This window comes from Triturus cristatus, chromosome 8, assembly GCF_964204655.1.
Source record: "Triturus cristatus chromosome 8, aTriCri1.1, whole genome shotgun sequence".
NCBI lineage: Eukaryota > Metazoa > Chordata > Amphibia > Caudata > Salamandridae > Triturus > Triturus cristatus.
Window position 1 is genome coordinate 13,379,353 of NC_140591.1, and position 20,006 is coordinate 13,399,358.

General features: G+C 48.0%; 1 protein-coding gene across 2 annotated transcripts in view; it reads right to left on the minus strand.

Annotated features, from left to right (window-relative positions):
* The window catches only part of POGLUT1 (protein O-glucosyltransferase 1), a 167,414-nt gene that overhangs the window by 26,885 nt on the left and 120,523 nt on the right, over window positions 1-20,006 (minus strand). For both annotated transcript variants that reach the window (XM_085620731.1, XM_085620732.1), the window contains exons 6-8: window positions 16,502-16,561; window positions 15,512-15,611; window positions 6,809-6,867 (exon numbers count right to left, since the gene is read on the minus strand). In XM_085620731.1, the coding sequence (XP_085476857.1) occupies window positions 6,809-6,867; window positions 15,512-15,611; window positions 16,502-16,561 (219 nt within the window). The remainder of the gene's footprint in view (window positions 1-6,808; window positions 6,868-15,511; window positions 15,612-16,501; window positions 16,562-20,006) is intronic.

Sequence of the window (20,006 nt, forward strand, 5' to 3'; positions counted from 1 at the left end):
GCGTATCGCGTTGGCCAAGCTGACTCTTTCCTGGTATGACGGGGGCATCGCGCTTCCTGATATTAGACGGTACTATTGGGCCTCCCAGCTGTCTGCCATTAATCATGCTACGTACGCTCCTGGTTCGAACCCGGCATATGAGATGGATAAATTCCTGCTCCCCGGCGGTAACTATAACAGAGCGCTTTACTCGCGGTCTGCTGGTAGGGCCCTTACGGGCCCTACCAGGATTGCGGTCCGTGTATGGAAGGCGGCTAACGTCGCGATGGGCTGGAGTGAGCGTTTAACGTGCGCCACTCCTCTATTCGACTCAGACCGCTTGGGAAACCTCTGGACAACGAAAGGCTTCGAGCGCTGGGATACGATCGGCATCAGCAGAGTGGGGGACCTGTGGGTTAAAGGTGCGGTTAAATCCTTCGCGGCGCTTCAGCTCGAGTATGAGCTTAGTGACAGAGAGTTCTTCCGTTATGCACAGGTTCGGCACGCCCTGCTTTCGGTCTTTGGGGAGGGGACCACGGTCCCTTCTTCTTCGCCTCTCGAGGACCGCATACTCGACGGTCACGTCCCCGACAGTACTATCTCCCTGATTTACAAAAAACTGATAAACAAATCGGGCTGACCTCTTGGTGCGTCTTCGTGAGGCATGGACGGGAGATGGGGTGGAGCTGGACGATGAGGACTGGCAGACTGCACTGTCATCCCCTAAGGAGGTGGCCATCCCGGCCCGTCTCCGCCTGGTCCAGCTTAAGATTCTCCATCGTGTATATGTGACGGGCCCCCGCCTGGTCTCGATGGGGTTTTCAGACGACGGACTCTGTAAGCGTGGCTGCGGGCTCAGTGCTACTTTTCTCCATATCCTATGGGAATGCCGCGAGGTGGCGGAATACTGGCGCCGGGTGCATGATATTATGAGACGAGTCACCGGGGTCGCTCTGCTGCCGGAGGTGCGTCGTGTGCTGAATGTATGGGAGCCCAATGACTGCAATGCGGCTCAGGCTCGGTGGGCGGCCTTGGGGAACATGATTGCAAAGAGAGATATTGCGCAGCTTTGGGGTTCCCAGCGGCCTCCCACCGTGTCCGTCTGGAAGGAAAACATGGACTGGTGCATGTTCAGGGAGAAAACGGTGTATGTGGCCCGTGGTAAACCGGGGCCTTGGGGTAAAATTTGGGGGCAGTGGAACGTGTATCGTGGGTCTATCTGTGCTCCCCCTTTGGTAGATACGTCCGGGGTTGCCTCGTCCCCCTGATCCTTGAGGGTTCCTTGTGCATCTCGTACTTCGGAGTACAGATTTGGTTCTCTCGTTGCCCCCCCCTCCCTCTCAGGTCTTCTTTTATTGACCGCCCTCGGGTGGTTGGGTGTTGACTCCCCCGGCAGGTGTTCGCCGCCCTTCCTAAGTCGTTTCGCCTTGTTTGTTGTATTTTTGTATCTTTCTTTTTTTGTTGTTATTTATACTAAAAGTGTGTATTCTGATTTCCTTTATGTGCAGTCTGATTTACTGTGATAGTGCGGAGCCCCCGTGGGCTAGCCATTGTTTTCTGATATGCTGGAACACTTTGACTGCTAGCGGCCGGCCCTGGTGGTTGTAGGCCCGTGTTTGTAACCCTTTTATGCACAATAAAATCTTTTAAAAAAAAAAAAAAAAAAAAGAATAGAAGTTGTGCCCCCCCGTTGCCAACTGCACCCCTCAGGAGCTGGAAACAAGGCGCAGTACACTTCTCAGTGCCCACCATCTTGAAGATGGTCAGGCTTATCCAATCATGACTAAGGCTAAGCCCCCCCCCCCCCAGGAGGGCATAATAAAGGTGTGGACTCCACAGGTAAGGGGCCCACTGCCACTCCCTTGTAAAGCCCTAAATCTAATATTTAGTTGGCATCCTCAGACCCTGAACTTCAGTTTCGGACGACCTAAGAAGAGATGGACACCACAGAGCCGCACCAGCAGAGAAGACTGCAGAGAACTACAGGCTTGGCTCCAGCCCTACCGGCCTGTTTGCAGCCCTCGACGATCCTGTGGCAAAAGACCGCTCGTCCTGCAGCCCAGCAACCTCCAAAACCCTGAGAGGACGGTCTGCCTTTCACAAAGATCAAGATCTCTCAAGAACTGCGTATCTGTTAGCCAGCAACAAGCTTCAAGTAAAGACCTCTGTGACCTGAAGTACCGCAAAACACTCGTCGCCGTTCAACCTCTGCACCCAAGTCCAAGTGGCTTACAGGTCCCAGCGATGTTCTCCAGAACGCCAGAGTCAATCATGGGTTGACCCCTCCCGGATTCCTCGATGTTGCCTGCAACCTCTGCACAGAGACACCCTCAACCACAACCTCCTCAGGTAAGCAGCTTCCGACATTAAAAGGCACACCTGCAACCGCCGGCCCTCGGCCTTGGTGAAGCGGACCAAAGGTGTCCCTACATTCCCGAGCATAACAACTTATATCTCCAGCTGTTGGCTTTCTTTGACTATCTGGCCTGAGCCTGTAGCCCTTTTTGGATCGCGCCTGTCTCCATTGCTTAACATTGGACCCGCAGTGCTGTGTTGGCACCCTGCTGCCCCGTACTGCTGGTTGTGTACTGTCGGTGTTGCCTTGCACCTGCCCAGGGCTTACCTGCAAGCAGCATCTGTTTGTTTTCCTCACGGAGTTGTACTGGAAGTTCAACGCAGTGTTTGCACCCTGCTGCCCTGAGCCGCTGGTGGTGTACTGTTGGTACTGAACAGAGCCTTGCCCAATACTGATCTTAGCCCCGGAAGACTGGTTTTGTAAGTCAATGTTACCCCTTTGTATTGTGAATGTTTTCTTCCTCCCATAGATTAACATTTCAAAGTCTGAAAATTCCACAAAGTGTCCACTTTTGGTATTGAACAGTATTTCTATTGGAAAATGTATTAACCTAAGACGAAGTTCTGAGGTTCTACAAAATATATATAACCAAGTGTTATTTTTATAAATTGGTCTCTGCTTTAATTATTGTGAGAAGTTGGCCTGGTATATGATGCTCACTAGTTAAAGTGATCACCTTGTACCATGCCAAGCAACCCTTATGGTGTGGTTGTAAGTCAACCTTTTCGGACTAGCTGCCCTAGTGGTAGCGTAGGCTAAGCAGTCTTTGAGGCTAAACTCGTTTAAGCGTGTTAAGCAAGCTGTTTTACCAAATGCAACCCCCTTTTATACCAATGAAAGGACACCACACAGATATATATTCAAAATATATATGTATTTATTTCTCAAAGTAACCCCTAGTCTCTTTATGAGCACAGGAGCACAAATCGTCAAACAAGATTACAGTAGAATACACAGAAGTTGCACTTTATATGGATAGGCCCTGGTGGCCACTCGAACCATATACTAAAATAGTGGTATAAGTACCACGAACAGAAAAGGGAAAAGGCCTAGGGCCTCTAGAATCGCTTGCCCTACAAGAAGCTAACTTCAGTTAGTGACCAGGAGGTCCACGGGTGGAGTGTGCAGAGCAAATAGTCACACGCGCGCTCCCATAGGTTTCAATGGGTGCGTAAAAAGTACAAAGTTACTGCAAAGAGGATCTTCCGGATGGACTAGGAACTCAAGATTTGGAACACAGGCACTAGAGATGTAATACTACACTTGGGCACAGGAGTGCCAGCTTTACCTCACCCACAGGAAGCGGGTGCATAGGCCTCGAAGTGCGTCGGGTTTCTTCTATCTGTTCCGTGGAGCCTGAAGACAAAGATGCTGCAGGCGGTCGGTCCGGGAGAGATGCGGTGGATCCAAGAGTGGATCGGAGATGTTGAAGACCTGTAAGCAGAGGGGACAGTGTTCACAGTCACTAGCCAGTGACCAGCGTGGCACCAGGTGGGTACCAGGCAATGTCGGGTGCAAACAGGAAGAAAGGGGTAGCTTGTCTCTGCAGCCACGTGGTCCCTGGAGGTCGACGACGCCCAGGAGTCGGTTCACGAGCTGTCCCACGCAAGCTCTCGCTGTCGGCGGTGTCGGCGACTTGATCGAAGCAAACAAGCCTTGGCAAAAGCAATTGTTGTGGAGAACAAGATAAGCTGATTGTTCTGACCAGCAAGGTCAGAGGGACTGCTCCTTTGGAGGGGAGCAAGGGCCAGTCTGGAACAACCAGACCAGCAGTGTATTTCTTGAAGTTCGTCGCCAAGATGGCCACTAGCCAGCGGGCCAGCAACCGGTTAGGCGCATCGAGTGGCAAAATGCAGAAGGGCCCCACGCAGATCATGGAGATGCTGGAGGGCTCACCTTTGGTGCAGATGCTGCTCGAGGGTTGGGCTTCTCAGATCCCAAAGCACAACTTGGAGGGAGCCTCGGTTGTTGCACTTGCAGCTTGTTGTGGTCGTTTCAAGATGGCTGGCTCCACGTGTCTCGGTGCCTCCACGGGTCTCCTCTTTTCAAGGACTGTGGATCGGGCGGTGAGAGGTCTGGAGGTCCAGGTCTGATCAGTCTCTGGGCTCGGGCTCCGGCGGGAGGCGGCGGCAAAGCAGACGTTGATTCGCTGGATGGTGCTTGCGTTAGCAAGGTGGTCACTCCCTGACCACAGGGGAGATTTCCTTCAGTCTTCTGTGCAGCAGAATGTCGAAGTTCCCGTCTTCTTCTTAGTTTCAAGTTGATTCCAGGATGTCTGAAGTCTTAGGACACAGCTCCTACCTTTAAGCGGATTCTAGGGGCCGGACTACCTGCTAGGTCCCTCCCTATGGGTGGGACCAGGAAGGGGGGTGGTTACACCCCCAATCCTTTGTCCAGTTCGCCCCAGGCCCGGGACTGGTGTGCCCCAGGACCGGTTTGAACTGGCATATGCACCGAGGCTCCTTGTGAGCCACAGGCATGTCTGGTTTCTTTCAAGCCCTACCTGACCAATACACAAAATCCTGTCTGGGGTGGTGCATGCACCTCCCCTGGCAGGAAACCCTTTGTCCACACCTCCCAAGCTGGAAGGACTCCCAGCAGCAGGAGGGCAGACTTGTGTCTGTGGTGGCAGCATCCATTTTGTGGAGCTGAGGCTATGTCTGATTTTACCCGGGTTTCAGGTACTGTACATGTCGTGTCCCTCTAGAAGGGTGGAATGCTAACCCCGTCGCAAGGGGTTAGTATTCCAATTCGTAGGACACCTTACTCAACATGTTTTGATAAAGCCAAACCAAAGATAGCATTTAACCGCGAGGTTCATAATGCACTTAAGAGTATATGGTATGACGATATCTGGAAACAGTAGAAGGAAGTTGTTCCGACCACTGCAGACAGGCTCAGCTTATGCCAGAGCACCATCTCACATGGAACCAAGCACTCTGCCTTCAGGATTGTTAAGGCCTGCCATAGGAGTGACTTATAGGTTACCAGGTGTCCCATTTAAGGTTAGGTATAGGTATACTACACCTAAGTAAGAGGTGCTTACACCAACTTACCCCAGCTGAGTGATCAGCCAGTTGTGTCAAATTGTTAGGCCAAGCCTGGGGTGGCATAATACATGCTTCAGCCCCTGGCAGGCCTTGGGTACACCAATGCCCTGGGTACCTAGTGTACACTGGTACAGGGGCTGACAGGGTGATCCAACCAATTGGGTATGTACCTAGGGTACATGGAGTCCATTTTAAAGAGAGAACAGCCAGGCCGAGATCCTGAATAGCAGGATCTCAGGCCAACTAAGTCGAAAAACCAGCTAGACACTAGGCAAAAATTTGGGGGTAACCATAGTCAGATATCCACCTTCCTACAATTATTGAGTGGGTGTCTCATTTATTGACACTGTGTGTACAACACATGCTTAGCACAGCCCTGTGATAAGCCTAACTGCTCGCCCACAATACCACAAAAAGAGCGTTAGTATTATCTACGTTAGCCTCTGTAAAGCCTCTGGGGATCCACTGGACTCTATGCACACTATACCTCTTTTTGGTATAGTTTATAGAGAGGCAGCTTCCTACAAAGGTCTTCCCATCAAGTGTATGAAATCAAACTCTTTGTCTACAGGCGTAAAGGCAGATGGCATGGATACCTGTCCTTGCTCAAGTCTACAAACTCCACAGACAAAAGGCCTTAGACACAGGGGCCGTATACTTAAATCCCAACAATCTGCATGCCACCAGGGCATGAACATGCCCTCTTGGGTTGTTAAATCAAGAAGGGGCAACAAACATCTTTAACTGAAAACCTTTGGATGGTTAAATCCCATGGAAACCATGCAGCCTCCACGGAATCACTCCCCGTGCTCAGTTCAGTTTTCTGGTTGGATACTCGGGCTGTCACTCATGGGGCTCGGACCCAGCACGTGAGGAGCCAGAGCATCCAGAACCAGACCAGGGAGATCCCAGGTCCTCCACAGATATAATTAGGAGAGGTGGGTTCTCCCATGAATACTGCTTCAAAGACATATATAGTTTAGCATCGGAAAATAAACTGAGCATTGCTCCTTCAGTCCAGAAAAACATTAGGTTAAAAAAATAAAACCCAAACTGATTCCCTTAAATTTTCATGCCCTTCAGGCCAGCTTTTCTAATATAAACTAACTCATGGGGGTTGGTATGTTTCTACAGGCTCCGACTTTCAACATATAAGGTAACGCTGCCACAGAAATGCAGAATGACTTGTCTCAATCACATATTTGATTGTGAGGAAGATGAGGCTTAGAATCCAAGTCTCCTGGTTGAACAGGTACCACGATGCAGCCAGGGCACATCTCCTTCCTGCAGGATGTCATCTTACCCCCTCACTCCTCTTGTGTGAACCAGGACACACTGCTGCCCTCATTGGACTATACTCTAACCATGGAGAAGTGCCTAGCCAACCCTACCCTGGCCCTGAGGAACCTTGGGTCAGACTCACTTGTACTTGCAGTGATCCACGAGAGGGACTTCCTTCGCAGGTGGCTTTCCAAGGGTGTCCTATATGAATGAACAGAAGGAATAAAATAGCTTTAGAATCAACGGAGGTGCTCAGACGGGAATGACGACAGGGGTGATGGTTTTGGTGGTGTGAGCTGGCAAAAATATGTTCTGGGAGGAAGCACATAACTACTCAACTCAAATGGTAAAAAGGTACTAACCTGTTATTAGAATTTCAGAATGATTTTTTTTTTATATTTCCCAACATCTGTTGATGACCCTTGCAGCAGGGAAGCTTGCAAAGCTCGAGAATCCGAGGAGGAAACGGTGTTAAGACACTCGATTCATAGGCTGAATCTGAACTCATTTCTGAAATACGTTCTACTGTATCTAATTTTATAGACCCTGGAAGGAAGTAGAGATGAGTCAATCTTGTTGCGAATAAGTGCTGGTCTCCGCAGTGATCGCCAAAAACACGAAGCTATGTTAAATTAAAAAAAGATTGTGCCAACCAGATTATGAAACATATCACACATCTACATAATTGATTCATGATGCAAAATGCATGGATTCCAGCAGCAAGAACTCCTTGCTTAGTTCGGACAATCAGATTGGTAAAGCAGGAAAATAGTCGTGAAACACTGAACCAGAATCTGGAAATAAATTGTCTTTCCACAAACTTCCCACTCCTGCCATCGAGTAGTTGGAAAAGTAAAAGGCCAGGATCTTAAAAACAGGAGAAAGCAAAGAAAGCCAAGTGTGCCTGAATTGTACCACCTCGTGAGATGCACTACAGAATCTGCTCAGACTCAATGCAGTCTTCAGGTGCGCTTGTTACACCAACATCCGATCATTCCATCCTCCCTCAGAGGGAGACGAATGTGACTACAGCTACAGAAGCGGCAGAAACCGTGAAACGGGCAAATAACTTTCTAATCTGTGGAGAACATTGGTTATGAATGTATAAGGTTTGCATAGATTTAGCAACAGTGTACCCTCGAGATGGTGGCTTTCAGAAAAAAGTATGTCATGAGAACACCAACTTACATGCAGCTGTCCAACCTGAAGATCTAAAGTGCCAACACTGACACTTAGCAGAGGGTTTGTGCGGAACACAGCACTGCTGAATTCTAAAGTTTAGGTAATGGGACATTATGTAGGAATGAAGCAGTATTGCTCTCCCATTTTGTACAACGTGCTCCTGCTGTAGGTGACCACTGGACACTCGCTAACTGATAACAAGCAGATTCCCGCTGTGAGAAGCTCCATTTTAACCAAGCTTAACTTCTTTACTTCACGACTAAAACAGTGCATAACTGACAAAATGTTCTACTGCATGCACAGATGTCAACACAGCATCTTATAGAATCCACAGCATGCAGACTTCTATCTGAAGAAAGAATGCTGGCAAATCAACCGCTTAACCGATGTGAAAATCTGAACTAATCTCTGGCAAAAAGATAGATGCGAAATAGCTGAATAATGTGTCTCCTCACTGAATTGATGAGCTGAAGTAATCAAAAGAAAATGTACCTTCTTTGGAAAAACATTGTTTTTACAACGGTTCATAAGCTAGGAGCTTGGAGAAGACCACACATTCCTTGCTGTCTATTGGAAGAGAGGAAACATCTGGATTAAAGTGCTTAATGAAGTTACAAAATACAACGTGCACGCCAATAAGGCTGTAAATATTACCTACATGAGCGAAATCAAGAAATTCAGGTAAAGGGTATGAAAGTAACAGACAACAAAAAAGAGAAGTCTCCTTGCTGCAACCAACACGCAGAAAGGGGTCCAGTGAGGAAGAGTCAAGCGTCTTAAGATGCAAGAAGAACATAACTTGAAATATAACTATGAACATATAACTACCTAAAATCTGTAATGAATGGTTTTCTGGATTAGGTTTCACTTTCTAAATAAAAATTCTGTGTTCACAATCCTATACAAAAAAGTAAGCAGCTTATTAATTATGATCCAAGCTGATTTCTGTAGGAGCTTTGGCCAGTGCACGGAATCGTACTTTAGACATCGCAAAGTGAAATGTCTTTGTGCAAAGATAATATTGTGGCGAAATGGATGTTATTACATTTAGGTGGTCTAGGAGCACTCCATGAAAGTAATTTTTTGCAATGGGGTCAAGGGATTTTGCGGTATACATTGTAAAGCTCAGTTTGGAAAGAGGCTGGACCTCAGTCAGCGCAATATGAACTCCGATCCATATGCACCTTACTAACTAATCCAGCAATAAAAATCTTTTGGTTGATTTCCATATAGTACAGCATAGTAAATGACAACCTATTGTTGAAAACATAAAAGTAGACATTCCTATCAATGCCAAAAACCTATTTCGTTGCTGAAAATTCATGTGTGATATCGGTCAAGCTCATACTGCAGTCTCCTCTCACTTCTTCCAGTCACAGTTTTAGGGTTCCCTGGTGTCCAGGAGGCTGGGGTAGACCAAATGCACCAGCGCTGCATTGTGTGGCATTTGGGAGAGCAGGTGGCGGCGGGGTGAATTCACAGCGTCACACTATGTCGCTGGAAGGGTTTGTCATCGAGGTGTGTCAAGGTAGCGCAATGCTGCTTTTACTGATCACAAGCGCATGTCAGAAAGCGGGCATCACTGCACAGCTCTACATTACAAGTGAGATTCCCCATAAAAAGATTTGTTTCTCAAAATACTTCACATCACTTTGGTTATTTGTGACTGTAGTTTCATTTTGCTTGGCTTCTTTGCAGAATACAGTAGCGTAGTCTCTGGGATTTCGAGTACTTTTTCCTTTTATTTCTTGTTGTTCACTCTGAATTATTTTTTTCACTCCAAATGTTAATCAGGCTATTATTAAATATGTATTTCCCATTGTTCAGCTTCTCTCTACACTCTGCCAGCTGTACACAACCGGTACCAACTTTCTACATCCCAGTCATAGTCTCATAGGACTTTCTTTTGTGTCGTCCACAGGTTCGGAAACTTGGCCATCTGGTTAATAATCCTGAACGAGTCCGCAGGTCCCACTGTAGATTTATAAAGTGGTCAGGGTTCCGCGCCTTGCAGCAGGCTCCTCTTATTCACCTAATCGAACAGTTATACAAGTCGTACGTCAATATCACGATGGACACAGTCAGTTGTTGAGCTGAGAGCACACAGGTACTCCTGGTGCTACAGTCGGGCTGCAACTACTGAAAAGTGTTAGGCAAAGTTCATTTCAAAGGGCAATTGGATGAATGGACCATGACTGGAAAATGCTCCTTTGAACAAATTTCAGTTTGCACACATTTCTCTTTTTAATTTGTAAACATGTCAGTTTGCGGTCTGTCATCAGAACCAGCAAAGAAGGATACCAAAGATGTGAATTTGTTGTGCCGCGCTGCTACCTCTATTTGTTTATTGAGTTTTTGGTTACTTCAGGCATGGGCGGATAGAATCTCTGCTTTTACTAACATGAAAAGGGTTTGAGGCGTGATGCAGCAAAGCAGTGAACTATCAATAAGAGAACTTGGCTGAGCACGGGCTGTAATTGTTTCTCTCCAATGCTGTGGACAGTGCGGCCATGTCCTTTATCCCTGCATGGGGTGCTATAATCATTGGTGACTTCTCTGGTGCTACTGTCTGTCGTACACTCTGCGACTACTGTTTTTTTCACCGCTGGGAAGAGGACGGTGAAGGTTTGCACGGTAACACCCTACCACAATGAGACCAGTTGTTGTTAAGGCCAGCTGTGGCTGCCCAAGTCTCTAAGTGGTACAACAGCTCACTAACAAGGCATGTCTCCATTAGATGGATTATGTCAGAAAAGTGTACTTACTTCTGGTCTGACTACGGAGATTTACAGACGCTGGTGCCCTTTGTTTTGAAGCATTATCACCCACAATCAATGCAGCTCTAGTATCATGATGAAGTATGCTTCTCCTGTTCCTTCTAGTTTCCTACAGAAGTGGTTGTACTCAAGCTATGGCTTAGAAGATACCTGGTGCCACTGCAGCCTCGAAAAATCTACTCGCCAACTCACTAAGGCGAGTCGCATTTTATCAGGTCGAGCAATTTTTAGCACTTACTCCTCCATTCTGGCGAGTGAACTTAAGCTGGAAGGAACCAATGTTCTGTTCATTCAGAAAGGGAATGGGCAATAAATATTGTTTTCATCTTAACAGATTTGCTGTCTGTTCAAAGAGAGGTCAAATGTCAGTTTATCTTTTTACTAATTGTTTATTTTATGTTATCCTCGAAAATGGCGTTTACTTTTCTTTCTCTTATTACAGTTAGAGGTTTTTGTCAAGTGAGCTGTCTGACAATCATTGTGAAACAAAAGGCTGTAAGATGTCTGTTTTTTTTCTAACACATCATTTAAACCCTTGCAAATGAATAGTGGAAGTACTTCAAAATACATTAGGAATTTTAAAAAAATATATTCAGAAGTGTGATGCAAACAAAGATTTAAATATAAGAAAAACAAATCAAAACACTTTACTTCGTTATGTGCAAATGACATCCTTGCAGAAACTTGATTTCCAAACATTATGCAGTATATAGTTTTAGCAGTAAAACCACATGTTGGTGGGAAACGTTGTGGCCATTTAAATGGGAAATCTGCTGATTGCAAATAAGTTTACTACCACTTCATGCTTCAGGTATGTATTTATTAAAAATGATTTGAGAAACATTCATGCCCCCGCCCTGATGACAATGCGATTAATTAACTAAGAGGTGAGTCAGCGGTCACGTGCATCGTGTTCGTAGCTAGATTTGTATTATAAATGGAGCAAACATTTAATCTATTAAAACAAACAAAAGTGTTTTTTGTACAGCAGATACGCTGAACATGCATATTTGAAGGTGCTCTCATATGTGATAAAGGCGGCTCAGTGAATTAAAATATTTGCCTACGATCACATAGTTTGAAACCAGTTTATGAGCCAAGAGCATTACAAATAGGTCGAGTAGATCACTAGACCTGCAGGTCAAGTAACATTTTTAGGATTTTTTGAGGCCTGCACTGACAGTTCTAGTCAGGCTTGAGATGGAGCTTTTTGTACAGAGCATCTTTCAGTGCGGGTTCCATTTCTGCTAGTGTGGGACTACCTCCCATGGGACAAAGTGTTCTTTTTTAATAGCTTAGAGAAGTCAGTGGAAACTCTAGTTATGGCTACCACCGATTGCATAGTTATAGCTTTAGCTGCGCACAGCATAAACAGCCCCTTTTCCTTCGTTGCAACAAACTCCACAATAGTAAATTATGTTCAAAGTAATGGACATTTTCATGAACAGTCTTACAATACAAAAAGATTACCGAAGCTGCTAATTCCCTCCATCCTCAGCAAGGACTCGCCATCCCACCTCTTGTTCAATTGTTGACTAAATTTTCCACTGCGCACTCTTGGACCGAAGAAGCTAAAGAACAAAACTCTGCGCACTCTTGGACCGAAGAAGCTAAAGAACAAAACTCTGCGCACTCTTGGACCGAAGAAGCTAAAGAACAAAACTCTGCGCACTCTTGGACCGAAGAAGCTAAAGAACAAAACTCTGCGCACTCTTGGACCGAAGAAGCTAAAGAACAAAACTCTGCGCACTCTTGGACCGAAGAAGCTAAAGAACAAAACACTGCGCACTCTTGGACCGAAGAAGCTAAAGAACAAAACTCTGCGCACTCTTGGACCGAAGAAGCTAAAGAACAAAACACTGCGCACTCTTGGACCGAAGAAGCTAAAGAACAAAACTCTGCGCACTCTTGGACCGAAGAAGCTAAAGAACAAAACTCTGCGCACTCTTGGACCGAAGAAGCTAAAGAACAAAACACTGCGCACTCTTGGACCGAAGAAGCTAAAGAACAAAACTCTGCTGGGAGTGTGCTGAATCAAGAGTATTCTGGGTTCTAACACCACAAAAGGATGGTTTGTAGGCACACTGTAATCAATAGCCATACTATTTACTTTTCAAGTCTTCTGCACTTATCCGGATGTAAACACTACATGGAAGGAGTGGACCAAGCTCGTGAATCTATACAGATACATCACTACTTTGTAGAGCATTCCATGAGTCACGTTGGAGAAAAGGGATCTGGTAATGCATCAAAATGGCTGCACGGTCTAAAACCGCACTTCGCAGTAAAAACCTACAATGTATGAAGAAAGGAAAGTCAACAAAACTGCATCATCCCTTAGCTAACCGCACCTGTTGGGATCCCCGGATGAAAAGGAGTTCTCTGCAACTCTACCTACAATCTTTGAACAAATTTCACTTAAAACTGGAACCCAGCACAACACAGGAAGTGCAGTGAAAGATAACACCATAGTCATCTGTCAGAAAAGTAGTGGAGCCCAAAGATCGGTCTAGGGGAGCAAGCAGGTGGGCTCCAGGCGCACCGAGTGGTTGAGTAGGCAGCTTCACAGCGAACAAGGAGAGTTGGTGGAAGTCTTACACAGCCCTGTCAGGATTGTGGCACCCTTGTATAGTGTCCAAGTTATCCTTGGTGTTGCTCATGTCAAACATGCCGACCAAAAACAAGGATCAATGGGGATCCTCTTGATTCGCCTACATTTCATTTAGCACAATACCTGCCTTTTTGCCGAGACTTGGATCACGTTGTCCATGAGTTTGACACGGTTTTTAATTTGACATATACCTGGATTCCTATAACATTTATAGCGTCACCAGGACTATGGTCAACTTAAAGGCACTTTTTCTAATCGTATCACCAGACTGGGACTCACTGACCTCCGTAGTCCCCCTTTGCAAGTTACAAAAAGATCTCCAGCAAAGTGCCCTCTAGCAGGGCCTGTTGGGCGAAACAGAACCTCAGCAGGTGCGCTCTGTGCAGTGCAGAACGGGACCAGGGAAGCACTCTCAGGCAGTAAGAGACAGAACCTCATCAGGCGCGCCCTGTGCGACGCAGAAGGGGCCAGGGAAGCACTCTCAGGTAGTAAGACAGAACCTCATCAGGCGCGCCCTGTGTAACGCCGAAGGGGCCAGGGAAGCACTCTCAGGCAGTAGGAGACAGAACCTCATCAGGCGCGCCCTGTGTAACGCCGAAGGGGCCAGGGAAGCACTCTCAGGCAGTAGGAGACAGAACCTCATCAGGCACGCCCAGTGCGACGCAGAAGGGGCCAGGGAAGCACTCTCAGGCAGAAAGAAACAAAAGCTCAGCAGGCGCGCCCTGTGCGATGAAGAAGGGGACCAGGGAAGCACTCTCAGGCAGCAAAAAACAGAACCTCAGCTGGGTGCCCTGTGCGATGAAGAAGGGGACCAGGTAAGCACTCTCAGACAGAAAGAAACAGAAGCTCAGCTGGGGCGCCCTGTGTGTTGCAGAAGGGGTCAGGGAAGCACTCTCAGGCAGTACGAAACAGAACCTCAGCAGACGCGCCCTGTGCGATGCAGAAGGGGCCGGGGAAGCACTCTCAGGCAGTAGGAGACAGAACCTCAGCATGCGCGCCCTATGCGATGAAGAAGGGGACCAGGGAAGCACTCTCCGTCAGTACGAAACAGAACCTCAGCAGGCGCATTCTGTGCGATGCAGAACGGGACCAGGGAAGCACTCTCCGCAGTAAGAAACAGAAGCTCACCTGGGGAGCCCTGTGCGACGCAGAAGGGGACCAGGGAAGCACTCTCAGGCAGTAAGACACAGAACCTCAGCTGGGGTGCCCTGTGCTATGAAGAAGGGGACCAGGGAAGCACTCTCAGGAAGTAAGAAACAGAAGCTCACCTGGGGCGCCCTGTGCGACGCAGAAGGGGCCAGGGAAGCACTCCCAGGCAGTAAGACAGAACCTCATCAGGCGCGCCCTGTGCGACGCAGAAGGGGCCAGGGAAGCACTCTCAGGCAGTAAGACAGAACCTCATCAGGCGCGCCCTGTGTAACGCCGAAGGGGCCAGGGAAGCACTCTCAGGCAGTAGGAGACAGAACCTCATCAGGCACGCCCAGTGCGACGCAGAAGGGGCCAGGGAAGCACTCTCAGGCAGAAAGAAACAAAAGCTCAGCAGGCGCGCCCTGTGCGATGAAGAAGGGGACCAGGGAAGCACTCTCAGGCAGCAAAAAACAGAACCTCAGCTGGGTGCCCTGTGCGATGAAGAAGGGGACCAGGGAAGCACTCTCAGGCAGCAAAAAACAGAACCTCAGCTGGGGCGCCCTGTGCGGCGCAGAAGGGGCCAGGGAAGCACTCCCAGGCAGTAAGAGACAGAACCTCAGCAGGCGCGCCCTGTGCGATGCAGAAGGGGCCAGGGAAGCACTCTCAGGCAGTAAGAGACAGAACCTCAGCAGGCGCGCCCTGTGCGATGCAGAAGGGGCCAGGGAAGCACTCTCAGGCAGTACGAAACAGAACCTCAGCAGGCGCGCCCTGTGCGATGCAGAAGGGGCCGAGGAAGCACTCTCAGGCAGTAACAAACAGAACCTCAGCAGGCGCGCCCAGTGAGGCGCAGAAGAGGCCAGGGAAGCACTCAGGCAGTAAGAGACAGAACCTCAGCAGGCGCGCCCTGTGCGATGCAGAAGGGGCCAGGGAAGCACTCTCAGGCAGTAAGAGACAGAACCTCAGCAGGCGCGCCCTGTGCGATGCAGAAGGGGCCAGGGAAGCACTCTCAGGCAGTAAGAGACAGAACCTCAGCAGGCGCGCCCTGTGCGATGCAGAAGGGGCCGAGGAAGCACTCTCAGGCAGTACGAAACAGAACCTCAGCAGACGCACCCAGTGCGATGCAGAACGGGACACGGGAAGCACTCACCTTTTCAGACTTCCAGGCCTGGTTCTTTGTGTATTCAGCATCCACCAGGTCCGGGTTCTCACGGGACAGGAGGATCAGGGGATCCCGCTCAGGACTGGTTCTGAAAAAAGGTACATATATTATTTTTTGGGAAAGACACCACCAAGAAATCATACAGCGCAACACATAATGGAATGTCCCATAACACAACACAACAATGCAACACAAAGCAAACGCGCTGAATAACGGGTTATTGGACCACACTTATTTTTACTCCATGGTACAAGTGTATTTATGCCATCGCAGTGAAAATAAATATGGCCCAATAACACCTTATATCGAGAATATCTACTAATAAATGCACATTCATACATCTATTGCTACAGTGCAAACGTCTAATTTAAGTTTATTACCACAGTGCAGCAAAGTTGCCATGAGAAAAACAGTGTTTATTGTCTCATGTAGCAATTACTTTCCACAGGGAGACACCTTTCCTAATAGTCACAAGATCTGTTTACTGTGATTTCACCATGAAGCACAAATGTAACTCGTCACATCCTGGTTTTGGTTAAAAATACCTTATGTTAAAACAAGTACACAGGAAAAAAACAGCCATGGCATAAGCCATATATGCAGATTCTCTGAGTATTGATATTGTATTTATTGCTATTGATGGGGGCAGGGAGGTGCATCATGACTCACCAAGGCCCTCCCCACGCTCCACAATGGTCATAAACAACAGATTGCACTCTGCACGTTTGTATATATCTACCAAGCAACTAAGAGAGCTAGATATTGATTCACGATTGGCACAAACTGGCAGCTAAAAACGAAAGAAGAGCGCCAGCGACGAGTTAATCAATACAAATCTGCTAGTTAAGAACCCTCTCTGATGGTCGTCCAGCACTGCACACTGTCCTGTGCTTTCCCCACTTTGGAGCTGCATGCATCGCAGTGCGAGGACTTGACGCGCCGCTGGACACTCAACAAGGATGAAACTCCAAGCCTTACCTGGATCCTCGGAAGTAACCTTTGGGGACCTTCTTCTCCCATGGCCACTGCTCGGCAGACCTGGGGGATAATGCAACAAGGAGAGCTGATGGGTAAGTGGTACAACACAATGGCTTCCTCGTGAAGCAGGGGGTGTGGGGCATAGTACTAGCCATGCCAGATAGAGGACAAAGTATGTATGAATACCTGGTGTGTGAGCGTGCTCGTGAGTGAAGCTTGCACTGGTATAGAATTCACTATAACCAGTATGAGCCTGCGACTTGTGTGCGTGTAGCTTGCACTGGTACAGACTTCACTATACCCAGCATGAGCGTGCGACTTGTCGTGTGCGTGTAGCTTGCACTGGTACAGAATTCACTATACCCAGCATGAGCGTGCGACTTGTTGTGTGCGTGTAGCTTGCACTGGTACAGAATTCACTATACCTAGCATGAGCGTGCGAGTGGTCGTGTGCGTGTAGCTTGCACTGGTACATAATATACTATTCCTAGTACGAGGGTGTGACTCGTGTGCGTGTAGCTTGCACTGGTACAGAATATACTATTCCTAGTACGAGCGTGCGACTTGTCGTGTGCGTGTAGCTTGCACTGCTGCGGTTCGTATGTGAGGAGGTGTGTGTGTGCAATGCTGGGCCTGCAGCTGTCACTACTGTACTTCTCAGCGAGCACAAGAGAAGCTTGCACTGCAGGTGCCGTGTGTACGAGTGTGAGAAAAGGACACCCAGCTGCTCTTCCAGTGTGACCTCTTGTGTCTGTGCTTTACTGGGTGTGTGAGAGGGGGGAGGGGGCCGCAGACTCTGCTGCACAGGGTGAGGGGGTCTGTGGAGGTGGGTGGGGAGGGGCGGTGCAACCCATGCTCTGAATGCGCTGTCTTATGTTTCAACAAGGCTCGTTTTCACAAAATGCTGCAACCATCAGAATGCACAAGAGTACATTTCTAGCTCGTTCACTTCTGATGTTTATTTGTACATTTACTTGCAGGTTTAGACTTTCCCATATAAGAAGGATAATAAACATCAGAATACACAAGGCTGAAGGCGGTACGGACACCCAAGGTAGAGCAGTTTGATATATCTCTGTATATATAACAAGCATTTACAATGCAGTAGGTCTCGCATTAGAAAAGTTTGAGCTTTTGGCGTAGCAAATAATAATGCAACAGCAATAGCTCTAATTTTCAGTAATGCGAGACCTATTGCATTGCAAATGCTTGTTTTCAACCGGAATGTTAATTTCCGATTTAAAGAGTGGACAGATAAATAGCGAGCAAGGGAGGGAGCAAGATGATGGGAGAGAGTGGAAGAAGAATATAGGAAGAGGTAGAGGAAGAGGTGTGGGATAGGAAGAGTGAAAGGGAAGAAAAGACCAAAGTAAACAGAACGCACCGACGGATAAAACCTGGGGTAGATGCTCACAAGCCACGTTATTTTGACAAAACATGATGCTTGCAGTATTATGGAAAACAAAAACTGCAGAGATTGCGCATCGTGACGGAAAAGAGATGGTTCATGTGTATTTGGGGGCGAGATTGTTTATTTTCGGATGGAGTTGAGAGATGAGCTTGGAGTGTGTTAAGAAATACTGGGGGGGATGTGGTTCCAAGGCTTATAAAACGTCAAGCAAACAAAATGAGCAGAAACATGAAGGAGTCAGCCATAGGAGGACAATGATGGTTGAAAAGTACAGTACATTTACAGAAGGTGTACAGTGAAGGGACTTGCATTTGTCTCCCTGCCACGGAGATAGACGTTGTAAACACTGCAAAACGATGGTAAACAAGCGCGGATGACGGGGAAAGGGGTGTCAGCAGCACGGGGAAGTGGTGAGAGGGAGGTGAAAGAAGGAACATGGTTAAACAAAAAAAAAGTACCTGAAAACACAGCGTATGCAGAGGAGATACACTAACGAAGTTCAATGAATCTGTGCTTGGTCCATGTGCTGGAGAATGGAGAAGAAGCCGGAATGGACGCCTTGCCTGCATTAATTAATTAGGAAGCAGTAAAGAACAAGCATGTGTCGGGATCAAACAAAGCGCGGCAACTATGTAAATAGAACCCATGTGCGCCGCGGCCCATGAAGTGCACAGGAAGTTGGGGTGCGCCGCGTTAGCAGGGTCGGCAGAGGCTTTTATGCACCCAAAGTCATGGCACACCATGTTAGCAGGGTCTGTCCCTGATTGTGGAGGACAACCCATAACAAATCGGGTCGAGTGTGCATGGCAAACTGTGCCCACGTCCCTGCGGTTCTGGCAGGGCTCTGTGCTTGCGGCGGCTTACCCAGAAGTAGAGCGGGGAGCAGCGCATACAAACGCAACAAACAGTATGGCAGGTCCAGTGTGCATGGTATACTATGCCCATGCTTCTACGGTGCTGGCGGGGCTGTGAGGCAGCGGTGGCGGCCCTGAAGTACAAACACATCAAGGCAGAAGAGACGCCGTGCGCGAGCAAGATATCAAGTCTGGGTGGACGAGCTGGAAAGGAAACAGGGAGGAGACTAAAAAGGTCTCACTGCAAATCAAAAGCGTGCGTTTAACATAAAGTGTGACGGCGCCAATGAAAAGCAGAGGCGGAGCTTCCACCTCACTTCCAAAAGCAATCCGACGACAATAGATCTCGCAGAGCGAGCAGCGCATGCGCTGCGACGCTAGAGGAGACCTGAAAAAGGCTTCCAAAGAGTGGGGACATTCACAGATGGGTGTAAGTTTTAACTGATGAAAGACTTGGCGTCTGAGGAGAGGAACGGATGTTTTTATATGCAAGGGGGCTAAAAGTTCATACGGTTCCACCAGATGGCCATAATCCAAGGTTATAAGGGCACAACAATTCAAAGAATATGTCTGTTATATCATAGAAGGAAAGATTTATCCATGGTGACTTTTATAGGGAGATTATTACAATAGGGAGCAAACCCATTTGTCTGAAGCCTTCATGGTGCGGACGATAGCTGTTTAGACCTGGATCAGATCCAATCTCACAGCGCCACCGCACGGGTGAGCAGAGGCGCAACTAGAGCCAAATTTCGGGGGGGGCTGAGCAAAAATTTCGGGGGGGGCTGAACTTTAAGCAATAGGCAGAGTGGAGCTGCAGGGGCTCTTAGAAGGGGTGAAACAACAGCAAGGCCTCATTAACATGCAAATGGTCTTTTAAAGGCCTGTGAAGTGCTCGGGTGCGGCTGTGTCTGTGCCCGGGAGCTGTCTCATCCCGGGCTGCCACACACGACGGGGGGGGCTGAAGCCCTGTGAGTCCAATGGGTGTTGCGCGCCTGCGGGTGAGGGCTGCAGTGCTGCTCGAGAGGGCAAATACCAGCATTTCTCAGATGTGACATTAGTGACCAGAAAGGAAGGTCACAGTTTCCCATTGGAATCATTTTCTTTAAACCTTTATCGTTTTACCAAGAACAGGCGCCGAATCAGCATTGTCAACGATGTGTTGAAATATCAGCAGCAATACAGTCTATGCCCCCAGTGTGACTAATACAGACGCAGCGCAGTACATAGGGGCAGCGAC